Here is a 16,963-nt window from a genome sequence, read left to right as displayed (position 1 = left end):
TCACCATCTTCAAAATGTTCTCAAAATCCATCTTTTTGATCAAGCGCTGGTTACACATCTTAACATGGACAGACTAAATGAGTGGGCAAAATGAAGGCAGATGGAGTTCAATGTGGGGAAGTGTAAGGTTACAAATCCCCACATTTGGATCTGAGAAAGACAAATCGGAATATTTTCTTAATGGCGAGAGACTAGAAGCTGTGGAGGAACAAAGGTGTCCATGTACACAAGATACTAAAAGCTAGTGCACATATACAAAAAGTAAATCGAAAAGGCTAATAGAATGTTGGACTTTATCTCAAGGAAGTTCGAATACAATAGTGAGGAAGCAAGGCTTCAGTTGTAGAGAGCCTTGGTCAGACCCCATCCAATTTTGGGCACCGAACTTCAGGAAAGATATGTTGGCCATGGACGGGTTTTGGTAGAGTAGATACAGAGAAACTATTTCCTCTGGTGGGGGAATCTAGAACAAGGGGGCATAATCTTAAAATTAGAGCTCGGCCATTTAGGACCAAAATCAGGAAGGAACTTTTCACACAAGAGGTAATGGAAATCTGGAACTCGGTCCCTCAAAAGGCTGCGGATGCTGCTTCAATTTAAATTTTCAAGACTGAGATCAACAGATATTTGTTAGGTAAATCTATCATGGGACATGAAATAAAGACAGGCAAATGGAGTTGAGGTACTGATCAGCTTTAATCTAATTGAATGGCAGAACATTCTTGAGGGGCTAATGGTCTACTCCTGTTTCTATTTGCCAAAACAGACAGTTGGGACATTTGTACATTGCCTCATCAAAAGGGTAACACTTCTGACAATGCAACACTCAGTATTGAACTACAGTGCCAACCCGAGTTATGTTCTGAAGGAGTGGTACTTTAACAGATAACATTTCTGACTTAGATGTGAGAGTCCTACATTAACGATTTAGATGAAGGAATTGAGTGTAATATCTGCAAGTTTGCAGATGACACTAAACTGGGTGGCGGTGTGAGCTGTGAGCTTGTGAGGAGGACGCTAAGAGGCTGCAGGGTGACTTGGACAGGTTAGATGAGTGGGCAAATGCATGGCAGATGCAGTATAATGTGGATAAATGTGAGGTTATCCATTTTGGGGGCAAAAACACGAAGGCAGATTATCTGGATGGCGGCAGATTAGGAAAAGGGGAGGTGCAACGAGACCTGGGTGTCATGGTTCATCAGTCATTGAAAGTTGGCATGCAGGTACAGCAGGCGGTGAAGGCGGCAAATGGTATGTTGGCCTTCATAGCTAGGGGATTTGAGTATAGGAGCAGGGAGATCTTACTGCCGTTGTACAGGGCCTTAGTGAGGCCTCACCTGGAATATTGTGTTCAGTTTTGGTCTCCTAATCTGAGGAAGGACGTTCTTGCTCTTGAGGGAGTGCAGGGAAGGTTCACCAGACTGATTCCAGGGATGGCTGGACTGTCATGAGAAGAGACTAGATCAACTGGGCCTGTATTCACTGGAGTTTAGAAGGATGAGAGGGGATCTCATAGAAATGTATAAGATTCTGACGGGACTGGACAGGTTAGACGCGGGAAGAATGTTCCCGATGTTGGGGAAGTCCAGAACCAGGGGACATAGTTTTAGAATAAGGGGTAGGCCATTTAGGACTGAGATGAGGAGGAACTTCTTCACTCAGAGAGTTGTTAACCTGTGGAATTCGCTGCCGCAGAGAGTTGTTGATGCCAGTTCATTGGATATATTCAAGAGGGAGTTAGATATGGCCCCTTACGGCTAAGGGGTATGGAGAGAAAGCAGGAAAGGGGTACTGAGGGAATGATGAGCCATGATCTTATTGAATGGCAGTGCATGCTCGAAGGGCCGAATGTCCTACTCCTGCACCTATTTTCTATGTTTCTAACCGCTGAGTCAAGCTGTTACAAATAAAATAAAATCAGCACATTTGAATGCTAAATATGTTTCAGCACAAGTGTAGTAAAAACTGAATGTGAATGGATCTGATGACAGTTCTTTAGAGTTGGTATTTATTTTCATTAGTGTCTCTATAGAGCTCACTGCAACAAGCCACACACTTCACTGTAAAGTGTAGCTGTACCATTATTTATTGAGATATGCAAGATCAACAAAGGTGGAAACTGAAACAATTTTTTTTAGGAAGTGTTGCACTTGAAAAAAAAAAATGATCACTAATTTAAAGATAATGGACTCCAATAGTCACAGGTCAGGGGAGGTTCTTAAAGGGGCCATACTCTTAGTGGGATTTTGGGACTCATAGAATCCGAGAAATTTACAGCACAGAAGGAGGCTATTTGGCGCATCATGTCTGTGCCAGCTGAAAAAGGGCTATCCAGCCTAATCCCACTTTCCAGCTCTTGTTTCGTAGCACTGCAGATAATGGCACTTCAAGTATATATCCAAATACTTTTTAAATGTGATGAGAGCTTCTGTCTCTACCACCCTTTCAGGCAGAAAGCTCCAGACCCCCACCAACCTCTGGGAGAAAAAGATTCTCAACAGGCCTCTAATCCTTCTACCAATTACTTTAAATCTACGCCCCCGGTTATTGACCTCATCAGCCATATTGGCCGTCAGTATATAAGATTCACTATGATAACAGGGATAAGAGGTCCTGCTTTTGAGGAAACACCAGAGAAACTAGGGCTCTTTTAATTTGAACAAAGAATGTTCACAAGAGAACTAAATAGATGTGTTCAAAATTATGATAGCTCTTTCTGATTTACATTATCGAAAACTATTTCCGTTAGTCGTTAAATTGGTAACTAGAGGGTATAAATTTAAGATCACCGAAATCATGACTGGAGAACTTAGGATTTTTTTTAAACAAAAAAGGGCTGTAAGGACATAGAATGCCCTACCAGCAGCACTGGTGGAAGTAGAATCCATTGCAGCTTTTAAAAGGGAAGTGGATAAATAAATAACAACATTAAAAGGTTTTGGGGAAAGGGACAAAGTGGACATATTTCTCAAACAGCCGGCAGAGGTACAATGGGCCAAATAACCTCCTTCGGCACTGTAACATTCTATGATTCTACAGCCAGCTTCTTCCACTTTCACAAGCACATACTGTACTCACTAAATATGGACTAATCTTCTGCAACTAAGTCATGCACCCAGAAATATATCGCTCACTGTCCTGAAAATAGATTTAGCCTTTTTTTCACTTCCAATTCTTCACGGAAAGATCACAGCATGCTGTTTTCCTGATCTTCAGTGTGGTAAAAGGGAAGAGATACAGCATTACCAAGGGTAGGAGAAATCTTGCACCCAAAGCATACATCAAAATTCTCACCTATCTCAAATTCGACTGAAATCTTGAAAGTACAAACACACTTAACAGGCCAAAGGGAAGCCTTCTCTAATCTCAATAAAGTCCATCTTTATTTGACTTGGTCAGATCTTTAGCATTAATTAACAATTGCAACATTCATATTTATTTTGCAGACACTGTAAAATACTAATATTTTTCTCCCTTCAATGTTAACCGTTGATCTACTCTTACATGTTAATACTTAAACTGCAGCACTAATCTTGTTTTTGGTTTAGGACATTTCTATTATTGCTCTATTGACCTTTATGATTATTTTCTCCCATACGCCCCTGAAGGTACTGACTTGTGCCGGAGTACTATTTCTCAGACACCAGAAGTCCTCCGATAACTATTCAAGTGGTCCTTCTGCATGCGCACGCTTCAGCAGTGAGGGCATTCAACTGTGGAGCACAACATAGCCAAGCCTCTCCTGATCTTAATCAGACATTTGCACAGCAAGCTTTTTACAGTAATCACAGGATAAGGATCATTGAGGGGGGTGGGGGCAGGGATGCAAACCGACCGTTGCCCTTCCAGAGCCCATGTGATGCAGAGGTCAACAATGGTGCCCTGGCTGTTGCTTTGGCTGAGATCATCCAACAGCACAGACCAGGAATCAAACTTGTTAGGCCAAAAGTAAAACTATACATTCGTCTATAAATCTCTCAATTTTATTCCTTGCAACAAATATGGAGGTGTATCCAAGTGAACAAAAAAATGGCTTAATTTAGGAACAAGTGTCCTCCAGGTTGATGACAAAAAAATTGTTTTTATGGTAGCACTATAAACAGAATTGTTTTTTAATGTCTTGAACTGCATCAAAATTATAACATATAGAAGATAATTTGATAGTGTACATCAATTAAATATTGTCTCCTGAAAGTGCAATTTAATTAATCCTACATGAAACTTCTGAAGGCTGCACAGAAATAGGAAATTGTACCATTTACATTACAATTTTTCTAAAAAGCTTCAAATATAGTACAAGAATGCAATTGCTGATTACATTTATAGTACTTTACTGCAGTAAGTATTTAAAATTTAGCAGTTATTTGTAAAATATTAAACAACAGTCATCATATAATGCAAAACTGTTAAGTGCACATTGCATATAGTTCATGTCTGCACTATTTTTATGTAGAATTCCTCAAGCTTTCAGTGTGTGTGTGTTAGCTTAATAAATATGTCAGGAAAAATATAGCAGAATAGCATGGATCTGTAATTTGGTTTCATGCTGGGTGATCACATCAAACTGCATCTTTCTGAAGCACGTTGAGCTGAATTTGAAATTATTCAGACCTACACACTGTCAATAGGTAGGTGTTTCCTTCGATAAAGTGTAGGCTTCAGAAATTAGCTGATGCTCAGGAGGTATATGATCTCATGTTTTCATGTATTTGAGTTTTGTTCGATAGCTCTTTGACACTTCCGCCAGATAGGCCTGGTCAGATCACCAGAAAAAAATTGGCAGTTCCACATTCTTCTGTTATTGTAAATGTCTCAAAGTTTTAAACCAGTATTACAAAATATTTATCAAGATGTGCAGCCACTTTCGAAACAGCAATCTGAAGGAACTACTTCAGACAAATACAATTAGGAGAAGATATCGCATGTTTCTTAATTTTTGAACAAGTCAGATCAGGGGTATCGCCTACAAAAATGAGTCAAAGGATCAAAATCAGTTACACTTATTTTTCATTACTCAGACCAGCTCACGTCTATTTTGCAAGGCTGTGTATAACATAATTTGCCTCTCAAACCTACAGATGCTCCAAGATTTTTTTTTGCATATTCCAGTTATGCTACTTTTATACAATGCTTATGGTATTAATGTGTGCTCGATGAAAAAGTGCAACAAAGAAAATGAGCAAATGTACAGCGGCACTGTGTTATTGAAGCCACTTAGAAGAGCAAGGAGTTTGAAACGTAGCAGAAAAGCAGCTGCTGTGAAGCTCTGCCAAAAGTGGTAACCTTTTCAAGTTAGAAACAAACTTGAGCTGCCTGCTACCATCATTCATATTTTAATGAATGAAAACAGCTGCCTATCTTAACAATTCTTTGCAATCACTAAAATCTGCATAGGCTGTAGGCCGCCAGTGAGTAACATTCTGTTCATGTGTTTGGCTACGCATGTGTGGAACTTAGCCTTCACAATGTGAGCGCGCAGTGAAATAGTGGCTCCATGTTTGCAATATTATGAAAACAAAGCCAAATAATGTATTCTTCAATGATGTATAAAAAGTACTGCATTGAAGTGCAACTTTTCCCTTCTCTCTCCTTCAAAATGCACCTGGAGCGGATGAGCAAGGGAGTGCAAGGCCATCCATGTACTGATGATGCTAACTGAAAGCATTAACTAAGTACAGCCTTAATTTATAATATAGTATAGGTTCTATTGTTTTATCCATACAGACTTGTGAACAGCACACCAGCATAGCTGACTGGAGAGCAAGAGAGAAAAAAAAAGTGTTAAGATTTCAAAAGTGGGCATTACTGCAAAGGCAGCACAACTGGATTGTTCACCAGTGCAATCAGATTGTCCTGAGGCAAGGTGTTACTAGTGTTTTTGTTCATGTAATGAAATATTTTATTGGTTAAAAAGCTACTGTACAAGGCACTTAGTGTTGCACAAACATGCTGCATTATGGAGTGACACAATACAAGATTTGTCCCCATAATTCTGTGTTAAATTCCCAATCTCATCTATGCCATCGGGTGGGAAGTATTGACTGATGATCTGGAAGGGCAGGACAAGAGACTGCAAGCCCCAGATTGAGGTTGCACATCTCTTTATAACTGAATCAAGAACACGAGCAGAAATTTGTGTTTAGAAACCTTTATCAAGCCAATCACTTCATAACATAACATAAGAAATAGGAGCAGGAGTAGGCCACTCAGCCCTTTGAGCCTTCTCCGCCATTCAGTAAGATCATGGCTGATCTTCTACCTCAACCTTGACTCCCTTAGTATCCAAAAATCGATTGATCTCAGTCTTGAATATATTCAACGACTGAGTATCCACAGCTCTCTGGGGTAGAGAATTTAAAAGATTTATATCTCGTCGAGTGAAGAAATTTCTCATCTCAGTCCTAAATGGCCGACCCCTGTAACCCCCAGTCAGGGGAAACATCCTCCCTGCATCTACCCTGTCATGCCCTTTAAGAATGTTATATGTTTCAATGAGATCACCTTTCATTTCTTTTAAACTCTTGGGAATATAGGCCGAGTCTACTCTCTATCTCCTCATAGGACAATCTCCTCATCCCAGGAATCAGTCCTATGAACCTTTGTTGCACTCCCTCTAAGGCAAGTATATCCTTCCTTAGATAAGGAGACCAAAACTGTACACCGTATTCCAGGTGTGGTCTCACCAAGGCCCTATATAATTGTAGCATTCATGGTAGCACTAATATGAATATGCTGCATGCCATTCTAATTTGCATGATAAAACAACTGTAAAGACCATCACAAAATAGTTATATTAACACAAGAACATAAGAATTAGGAGCAGGAGTAGGCATTTGAGCCTGCTCTGCCATTCAATAAGATCATGGCTGATCTTCAACCTCAACTCCACTTTCCCGCCCGATTCCCATATCCCTTGATTTCCCTAGAGTCGAAAAATCTATCGATCTCAGCCTTGGATATTGTATGACCAATGATCAAATTATTTTTCCTTTGCTTCAATTTTTCAATACTTTTCATTTGTTTGTTTACCTTGACCACCAAAGTACACACTAAAATACCAAACACCCATGTGTTCACTTTAATAAACAAAATTAAAACTGGGGATTTGATGGCACAAAGTGGATTGAAACATTGTCCTTTCACCCATGAGCATTTCTGTGGTGTAGACCCATTGTCTATGTGGTTATAGGTTCAAACCACAGTAATGCCCATAATTCAGCAATAGCAGACAACAGTAGACTGACTCAGAAATATCACACTGTTACAGTACAGCAAGTTCTTCTGAGATTGGATGAATTTATATCATAGGAGCGGAAGAGAGAGAAAAGTTACTCATGCATCAAACCCGTGTAATAGCCTAACTTGGGACTGCTCAATGGAGACACCGGGGACAAGTGCTAAAACAGTTTAGTTCTTAAATACAGCTGTCCTTCATTTGATGAGCACAAAAAGTTGTTTTGAAAGAACTGAAACTGGTAATCATACTACTCCTCACCATTATTATTGAACTAATGCCAAGAGACTAGCAACATGCAAAGTGACATTTATTTCTGTGAATATACATTTGAACTTTTACAGAATTTTGCAAGTGAAGTTCACATTTCATCATAACACAATGTTGGATCGGTCTTTCATTCTAATCATTACTCTAGAATGTGGAAAGCAAAATTCTAAAAACTTAGAAGTATATATCCAACTACTTGAACTTATGAACTGCAATTCACCTTCAAATGCCAAAAAAACAAAGAGTAGTTGCACCAACAGATGCAATAGGACATCTTTTGGACTCTCTGCCAAATGCCACAAAGTCATCCAATACAATTTTTATTAATTTTAGTTTACATATGGGTGTTTAAAACAGCAGAATTAAAAAATCAATCTGGTTATATCCTTCTAGCTTAAAAAAGCAACTTTAAAAAAAACTTCCCCTAAACTTTTACATTTTAAAAGATAATTTAAAACAAAATTGTTTAATTAACGATGAACATATTTTGTGAAAATACCAATGTTATTTAGTCGACAGGTAGCTATTAGATTGCCCAGAGGCAAACTGCTGTTACGGTGATTTTGCGGCTCTATTCACAGCCCTATCAACTTTCCCGTGGGGAAATCATAATTCCTCTTGCTTGAATGTACTGGTAAATCCAGGCTTCACACCAATAGGATTTCCTATGTCATGCCTGTGAAAGTTGTCTATCAAAATTGAGTTAAATTGTCTGTACAGCAATGCACAGAGTGTCTGTAATAAAACAGGGAAGCTGGAGGCAATCAAGCATTGCGAGGAACCAGACAAAGTAGGGGTGACTGAGACATGGCTGCAGAAAAATCAGGACTGGGAATTAAACATTGCAGGGTATAACATATTTAGAAGAGAGAGGGAAAAAAGAGAGGTGGAGTAACTGTACTTAGTAGGGATAACATAATGGCAGTTGAAAAAAGTGACAGCTATCAGCAAGACAAAAATAGAATCCATATGGATAGAGATAAAAGATAATAAAGGATCAATCACAATAATAGGTGTAGTCTACAGATCACCTAATAGTAGAAGGGCGGTGGAGGAGAAATATGCAGACAAATTAGGAATGAGTAAAAAAACATGGAATAATCATGGAGGATTTCAACTACCCTAATATTAATTGGACTGGAGAGGTAGATATAATGTATTTGCTTCATGGGTTCTTTACTCAAGAAATCATAGCAACACATTGCTATTAAGAACTAGTTCATACCTCATTGTGGATGACCTAGACCCAACTGACTGGGATTTTATTGAATCTTGTGAATATCACATGACTGGCTAAGCCATTCACAATGCAACAGCTCTACAAACCTGTGAGCAGACTCACTGGTGCATACATTACAGTAGGGAAAGGGGATAAGGGAATGGAGTTCATACATTGTGTACAGGACTCCTTTCTAACCCAATATGTAAAAAAACCCAAGGGAGGATTTGCTATTGGAGCTAGTAATGAGGAATGAACCAGAGCAGATAAGAGAAGTAAAAAGTAGGGGATCAACTCGGCAATAGTGACCATAATATAATACCCTTTAAGATGATAATTGAAAAGGACATAAGTATGATGAAAACCAGGGTAATAGATTGGAGAAAAGCTAATTTTGAGGGGCTGAGAATAGAATTTGGGAAAATAAAATGGGCAACAATACTGGCAAAAAATTATGTAGAACAGCAATGGGAAACATCTAAAATGGTGTTTAACAGAGTGAGGGTAACGAAAGAGGCATACATTAACTACATAGACAGCAGGGGAGTGCATGATAATGGACAATACGAAAAGATTAGGAGAGGTCAAAAAAAATTAGGAAGGCAATGAGGAACTATGAAATTAAAGTATCAAGGAACATAAAACAAAATGGTAAAATATTTTACAGACACATTAATATAAAAAGGAAGGTCAGGATTGGAAGAGAGCCATTAAAAGGATAGACAGAATAATACAACAGGTAACAATAGAGAGATGGCAGAAATAGGTAGAGGGCCGTGATCGGGGCCCAGGAGAGGCGCGAGTTCGGGGCCAGAAGAGGCAAAGGCCTGCCCATACTGCGACATGTGCGCACTAGGTCCGTGCAGCAGAGCAGGTCGCCAGTCATCCTGGTTAATCCTTGCCACTGGACCAAGACTTGGCTCTGTCAAGCCCGGGTGGTGGCTGGTGTACAATGGCCACCACACGTTAATAAAATCCACGCACAGACATCTTCCACCCTACACTGTGTAGTTCAGGACCTGGAATATTCAAACACTTGTGAACTCATCCTTTTTTGGCATGGAAGCAAATCATCCTCGTTTTGAGGGATTTCCTATGATGATGATGATGATGGCAGAAATATTAAATAATTATTTTGCTTCAGTTTTTACCAGGGAGATAGAATAGGTGGTCATGATATTGGATGATGAGATCAGTAATGAGACAAGTACATTTAAAATAAAAAGAGGGGATATATTAAATAAACTAATCAAACTCAGAGGATAAAACCCCTGGATTGCATCCACATATTTTAAAAGAATCTAGGGAAGAGATAGCAGAGGCCTTACTACACATATTTAATAATTCATTCGGAAAAGGTGTAGTGCTAGAGGACAAGCGGATAGCTAACGTAATAGCCATATTTAAGAAGGGGGATCGAACATGTCCAGGGAATTATAGACCAGTCAGCTTAACATCGGTGGTAGGAAAAATAATGGAATCCCTACTAGAGGAGAAAATAGAACATCTAGAAACCAGAAATATAATAATGAACAGTCAGCATGGATTTCAAAAAGGAAAGTCTTGCTCGACCAACCGCATTGAATTTTTTGAGGGGGTAACAGAGCGAGTAGACAATAGTAATGCAGTCGATGTAATTTATCTAGATTTTCAAAAGGCCTTCAATAAGGTACCCCTGAATAGACTGATGAACAAGAATGCGGATGTCAGGGGACAAGTAGGCTGGGACCACTGTTGTTTACAATGTATATGAACGATTTAGACTTTGGAATCAAAAACACAATTTCAAAATTTGCAGATGATACCAAATGGGGGCGGGGGGAGGGGGGGGGAGGGGAAAATAGTCAATACTGAGTAAGACTGCGATAAATTACAGGGGAACATTAATAAACTTGCAGAATGGGCAAATAATTGGCAAATGAGGTTCAACATAGATAAATGTGAGATACAGGTTGAGCGTCCGAAATCTGGAAACCTTAGGACCGAGACTGTTCCAGATTCCGGGTATTTCCAGATTTTGGAACGTCTTTGCTTGGGTCGAGGTAGGTGGGGTCTGGCGGGCGGGGCCGGGGCGCGGGGAATCCGGATTTCGGAACAGTTTCCGGTTTCCAGATGACCCCATCACAAGATCAGCCGGAACATTCCAAATTTTGGAACTCTGGATTTCGGACGCTCAACCTGTATTACATTTTGGTAGGAAGAATGGGGAGGTCACTTATTACTTGGAGGGTGCGAGTATATGTGGGGGTAGAGGAACAAAGGGATCTCGGAGTACAAATGCACAAATCACTAACCAATTGCGACACAGGTTAGGCAAGGCCGTAAAACCAAGCACCAGAGTGTATTTCTAGAGGTATAGAATTGAAAAGTAGGGAAGTTATGCTAAACCTGCATCGAACCTTGGTTGAACCACACTTTAAATACTGCGTACAGTTCTGGTCGCCAATAGTATAAAAAGGTTAGAGAGGCACTAGAGAGGGTGCAAAAATGATTTACAAGGCTAACACCAGAAATGCGAGGGTATACATATCAAGAAAGGATGAATAGGCTGGATCTCTTTTCTCTTGAAAAAAAGCTGAGGGGTGACCTAATAGAGGTCTTTAAAATTATGAAAGGTTTTGATAGAGTGGATATAGAAAGAAAAAGTTTCCACTTGTGGGGAAAAGCCTAACTAGAGACCATCAATATAAGATAGTCACCATGAAATCCAATAGGGAATTCAGAAGAAAGTTCTTACCCAGAGTGGCGAGTGTGTGAAACTCGCTACCATGGAGTGGTTGAAGCGAATAATATAGATGCATTTAAGGGGAGCATATGAGAGAGAAGGAAATAGAAGGTTCTGCTGATAGACTTGGATGAGGAAAGACGGGAGGAGGCTCGAGTGGAGCATAAATGGGTCAAATGGCCTGTTTCTGTGTCGTATATCTCTAGTAATGTAATCCTATGATTGAAGCTCAAGACTATAGCGCTGTGGATTTTGGGTAAGCCTTCGTTTCTCCCATTCACCATTGAGAAAGCAAAGTGAAGGGAGGAAAAGGACATGAGAGGAAATGAAAGAGTGGATGGAGGTTCAGGAGAGAAAGAAAGAAAAATAGAAAAAAAATAAAAAGGGAATGATGAGAAGAGACAAATGGAACAGAAAAATAAGAAAGGATGGGAGAGAAAATGAGGAAGAGCATGAAAAAGCTAAAAAAATATTAATTTTTGGTTTACATCATGAAATATTAATATTTGATTAGCTTTTTCACTCATCCATTAAATGGTTTAAATATTTAAATTTTTGATAACTTTTTGCACCAGCTGCTTATATATTACATCAAATGGCTCTCCTGGATCTGAAACTGAACATTAGCTTGGCACAATGAAAACACTCTCATCTCTGAAACTAAAGATTGTGGGTTCAAGGCCCACTTCAAAACTTGAGCACATCTGATCAGTGGGCCTGCTGCAGATTTTAATGAGGCTTCTGAACTCTTCTTGCGATCTCAACTTTGCTTTCGATAGTGCTTTGTCTTTATGTCTACACTTAACTACAGAAAGGCAAGTAGCGCTCTACACAGTGTGTGCAACATGCAGGCCAGTGGTTTAGGCCTCTACTGGCAGATCGAAAGCAGTTTAATGTCGTTTGTAACCGAATTGTCATCATAAAGCATATTTAGTATACTTGTACTAAACTATATGGGTGGGGCAAAAAATAGAAACACGCTTAAGCCAAATTACATTTTTGTGATGTGCTGCTTTTAATTCATTGCTTCCACGATTACTTCCCTTCAGGTATAGTTCAAATGTTCTCTCCAAACACAACCAAAGTTTGGTAGGATACAATCCCAAAATATATTGGTAGATGTTTTTCATTGTTGAAATGGACATGGAAAGAAAATTTCATGGGCCCCATCATTACACTTTACTGAAATCCTTGCGACAATACTGTCTACTCCACGCAAAGTTTGTATGCTTATGTAGAAGAAATTGTTTCAGTTAAACTAATTTAAAAAAGGGAATTTAATTCCTACCAGTTTTCCCCCTGAATGCAGACTTTCTTGTGTTGCAATATGCATGTCACTGCAGACTCACCATGTTCATATTAGTTCATATCCAAAGTTGACAAATTAAGTTTAAAAATCTGTTTAAACTCTCAAATCTGCAGTAGACTCAGTTCAAAATTACAGATTAATGGTCTGTGGAAAATATTCCACTCTTGTCACAGCCAAAATAATCAAATTGCATGCTCAACACAACTTGGGGTTTGTTTTCCTTAACATTAGCCTCTGACAAAAATACTATGCCAAACTAGGGTTTTCTTTAAAGCTGCAAGACTCCCACAAAAAGACAAAAAAGTATCCATTTGTTAACCCCAAACTAAGATTTTTTCAGGTAGTTTACGTTTTGCAAAGTTTGTAGTGCTTGTTGCTGACATTCTGATCCATATGTAGATGCCAGAGAACAGATTAACATCTAACCAGGCAGAAGAGCTTCAATCCACCAAGTTGACCTATTGATAGTAATCCCTTGGTGATCTGATAACCCTGAATTCTGTATGTTGACAAGCTCCTGTCTAGTGCCTTCTTGAAACTTATTAAGGTTTCTTGTTCTACTACCCATGCTGGTAAACTTACTATCCCTTTGGTTAAAACAGAAGTTCCTCCTGCATTTCCTATTTTCTTTTGTTGCCCTTAATTTGCAATTTATTTTTACACCCACTCGAGGGGGTCAGATGAGGCCTCAGTTTAACATCTCATTTGAGAGACAGCACTTTCATCTGCTGTGCACTCCCTCAGTGCCTCATAGAAATGTCAGTGACGATTATGTGCTCAAGTCTCTGGAGTGGGGCTTGAACCAACACCATTCTGACTCAAAGGCATGAGAGTGCTACTGGTGATCCATGGCTGATGCCTTCAATATCAGTATCGACTTGAATGTTTCAAAAAGGAACAATCTTGTGCAAGAACATTTCATCGTCAAGATGTGGTAAATACTGATTGGAATTGGGACTCAGTGATAATAACATTTATTCCAGATTTTTTATTACCTGGATGATAGTTTTGAAGCTAAGTGACAAAGAAATTTCAAAATTGCTCAATGGTAATTTCAGGCAGGGTGTCCTACTTTTCAAATAATGATAATATGCAGTTATTATTTGTCACTTTATTTTGCACCCACAAAACTGGTTGACGTACATATCCATTAAATCAAAAGTTAACTATTTCTTCAGAAACTGTGGCGATCTGTGCGAAAATATTACTAAACAAATGTAATTACACTTTTCCGAGGATCATTTCCGTTCAGACAGAAATATTTATTAACGCAAGCTGAAGTTGTCCCTTTCTGAAAAGTAAAATCCTAGTACACAGTTCATCCAAATATAGTATTATTGCTGTTACACCATTACAGCTGGTCATTATAAGCTTTATTTAAAAGATTACTTCAAGATACAATTACCCATAGATAAGACCTTATAGGAATCTGGGAATATTGCTTTGAAACATTTCTGTAAATCAACATTCAAAGGCCAGGGAGTTTTGATCTACTACAAATTTAAAGACATTGAAATTCTCACCTGCAATTGTCCCCAACAGTGACGATCTCCACTTCACTGTCTGTTGAGGTAACATTGATTTCTTCATTGGCAGTAACCTGGGGAGCTGAGGTGGCCTCAATCACCACAACATCCTCATCAATATTTCCTGGAAACAGCACAAAATTTAAAATCAGCAACAATCTAACATGTACAACAAACTATGTGGTCTTGAAATTTGAGTTCCACCCAGTGTGACCTACATACACAAAAGTATCAGAGGCAATACTGCAGATGGTATATGATCATAATATAGTTAATAACATTAAAATGCACTGTGCTAATCTCACACATGCATACATAAAAACACAAAGCCTTCAACCAGCCTCTGTTTTTAAAAAAAAAAATGTGTCCGTTTTCAACCTAGTGGAACATTTTCCAGAGCAAAATTCAAATATTCATTGATTTATGAAACTGAACTTCTGTACAATAAACACAAATTACAAAATAAACTGCATCCACGAATCAAACAAACCCAGTGGAGATTCAAAATGCGTAGTCTAGCATTGGTGCATATCCACTAACTCCACTGTTACATGAACTGAGTTTTTAGTAAGGCACCTCTGATTAATAGAAAACTCATGATTTCTGGAAGTCTGAAATACTTGGAGTACCTCAAAAGAGAAAAGACAGGTTAACATTTCAAGCAAGGTCACTACTCAAAACATTAATCTGCCTTTTCTTTTTCAGATACTGATGGGTCTGCTGTACATTTCTGCCATTTTCTGCATCTTGTCTGTGGCAGTACTCTGCACATGCCACAGACAGGCGCTAGGACAAAGGGAAGCAAGTTACCGTTCAACCTTTATTGGTAGATATTTAATCTCTCTCTCTCATATTCAGTTATGTGAGAATAATACATGCAGTACAAAAACCTGAATATGTACCAAAACCTGAATATGTTTCAAAATAAAAATTCTACTTTTTGTTTTACAAGTATGGGGACCTGGGTCCTGTCCAGAGGGCAAGGTGCCTGTAAAAGTCAAAGTTACATGTGCTCAATTTAAACTATTTACTTCCTTCACAAAGGCCTGTTATACTTCACAAGTATCTTGAGGGAGTTTTGAATGTGTAACTTTAATATACAAAAATATATACATTATTTACAAAGCAAGGAACAAATAGGAAGTGGAAGTGCTGAGAAAATGGTGAATCTGAGTTCATGCATCACTCCTGAAATTTGTTACTGACTTCAATTCTCTTCATAACCATCAGTCAAAATGCCAGGCATAATGATCATTAAAATAAATTTTTGGTGAGCTAAAGTTAACACAACGGGAGTTCAAATACCACCATGGCAGTTTGAGAATTTGAAGTCAAGTAAAGAAAATCTCGATCAGTAAAATTGATCAGAATTGTTGTAAAAACCCAATTATTTCACGAAGATCCTTTAAGGGAGGAAATCTGCCATCCTCACCCAGTATGGCCTGTATGTGACTCCAGTCTCACCAATGTGGCTCACTCTTCAACTTCCCTCTGAAGTGGGCAACCAAGCCAATCAGTTGCATCCAAACGCTAAACAGCATTGTGCGAGCACTTTCACCACAGTGACTGCAGTGGTTAAAGGCGGCCCATCACCTAGGGATGGACGATAAATGCCAGCCTTGCCAGCAATACCCATATCCTAAAAATGAATTAAAAAACTGATTCATAAGTGGTCTGCCAATACAAATAGGTAGCTGAATTAATCTCACAAATCTCTGGCACTCTTTAGTTGCTAGCTATGCCCTCATTTTCCCATCACCTAATGTTAAAAAAACAAAATGTTCTGTTAATGCATCCCATTGGGGCGTTGCAAGTCATTTGTAGTATTCATGCTAGAAACCTGGCTGAGACTAACTGACTCAGCAGAGACTGGAAATGTGAATTTGAAGACTTTACCTTCTAGTCTGAATGACTCAGCTACACACACTCACTTATCAACTGAGCTGTGAAAATAGCTTTAAGTGGAAATTCTGACATTATATTATATTTGAATGGGTGAAGAAAGGTTACTGCAGTCTTCAATATGGTCGACTAATAACCACAAATTACAAGTTAAACAGGAACGCAATAATTACAAATAAAACTGAGCCACACAACTAAAATTACAACAGCTGTTCTCTTTCAACCCCCTCATTTTGGGCCCAAGTTTCCACATGATTTGCGCCTAATTTTTAGGAGCAACTGGTGGAGAACGGACTATCTTAGAAATCGCAATTCTCCACATTTTTTTTTCTGTAGTTCTAGTCAGGTAGAACAGTTCTACTTTGGAACAGAATTTTTTCTTCAAAAGGGGGCGTGTCCGGCCACTGACGCCTGATTTGAAAGTTTCCACAGTGAAAACGTACTCCAAACTAAAGTAGAATGGAGCAAGTGAAGATTTTTGTAGAACTGAAAAAACCTGTTCTACACATTAAAAAATCAGGCGCAGGTTACAAATTAGGCGTCCAGAACGAGGTGGGGGGTGGGGGGGAAGGGAAGTCATTAAATTCTATAATAAATCCTTATTTATACTTACGCAAATAAATCCAACCTGAATAAACATTTATAAGCAAAGAAAAGATTAAATAAACCATCTTCCTGCCTGTGTGAAAGTGCTTCAGGCAGGCCTTTCGGGACCGAAGGCTGAACGGGCCGGCCCGAGACCTCGGGCAGGCCCCGTCCCCAGCACCAGATTTACAGG

At 39.0% G+C, this 16,963-nt stretch overlaps 1 protein-coding gene across 3 annotated transcripts in view; it reads right to left on the bottom strand.

Moving 5' to 3' along the window:
• Positions 1 to 16,963, bottom strand: part of rnf111 (ring finger protein 111) — a 149,114-nt gene that overhangs the window by 38,295 nt on the left and 93,856 nt on the right. For all 3 annotated transcript variants that reach the window (XM_070858372.1, XM_070858373.1, XM_070858374.1), the window contains exon 3: positions 14,281 to 14,407. In XM_070858372.1, the coding sequence (XP_070714473.1) occupies positions 14,281 to 14,407 (127 nt within the window). The remainder of the gene's footprint in view (positions 1 to 14,280; positions 14,408 to 16,963) is intronic.

This window comes from Pristiophorus japonicus, chromosome 17 (genome assembly GCF_044704955.1).
Source record: "Pristiophorus japonicus isolate sPriJap1 chromosome 17, sPriJap1.hap1, whole genome shotgun sequence".
NCBI lineage: Eukaryota > Metazoa > Chordata > Chondrichthyes > Pristiophoridae > Pristiophorus > Pristiophorus japonicus.
The sequence above is the reverse complement of the archived record's forward strand: the minus strand, read 5'-3'. Positions and strand labels throughout refer to the sequence as shown.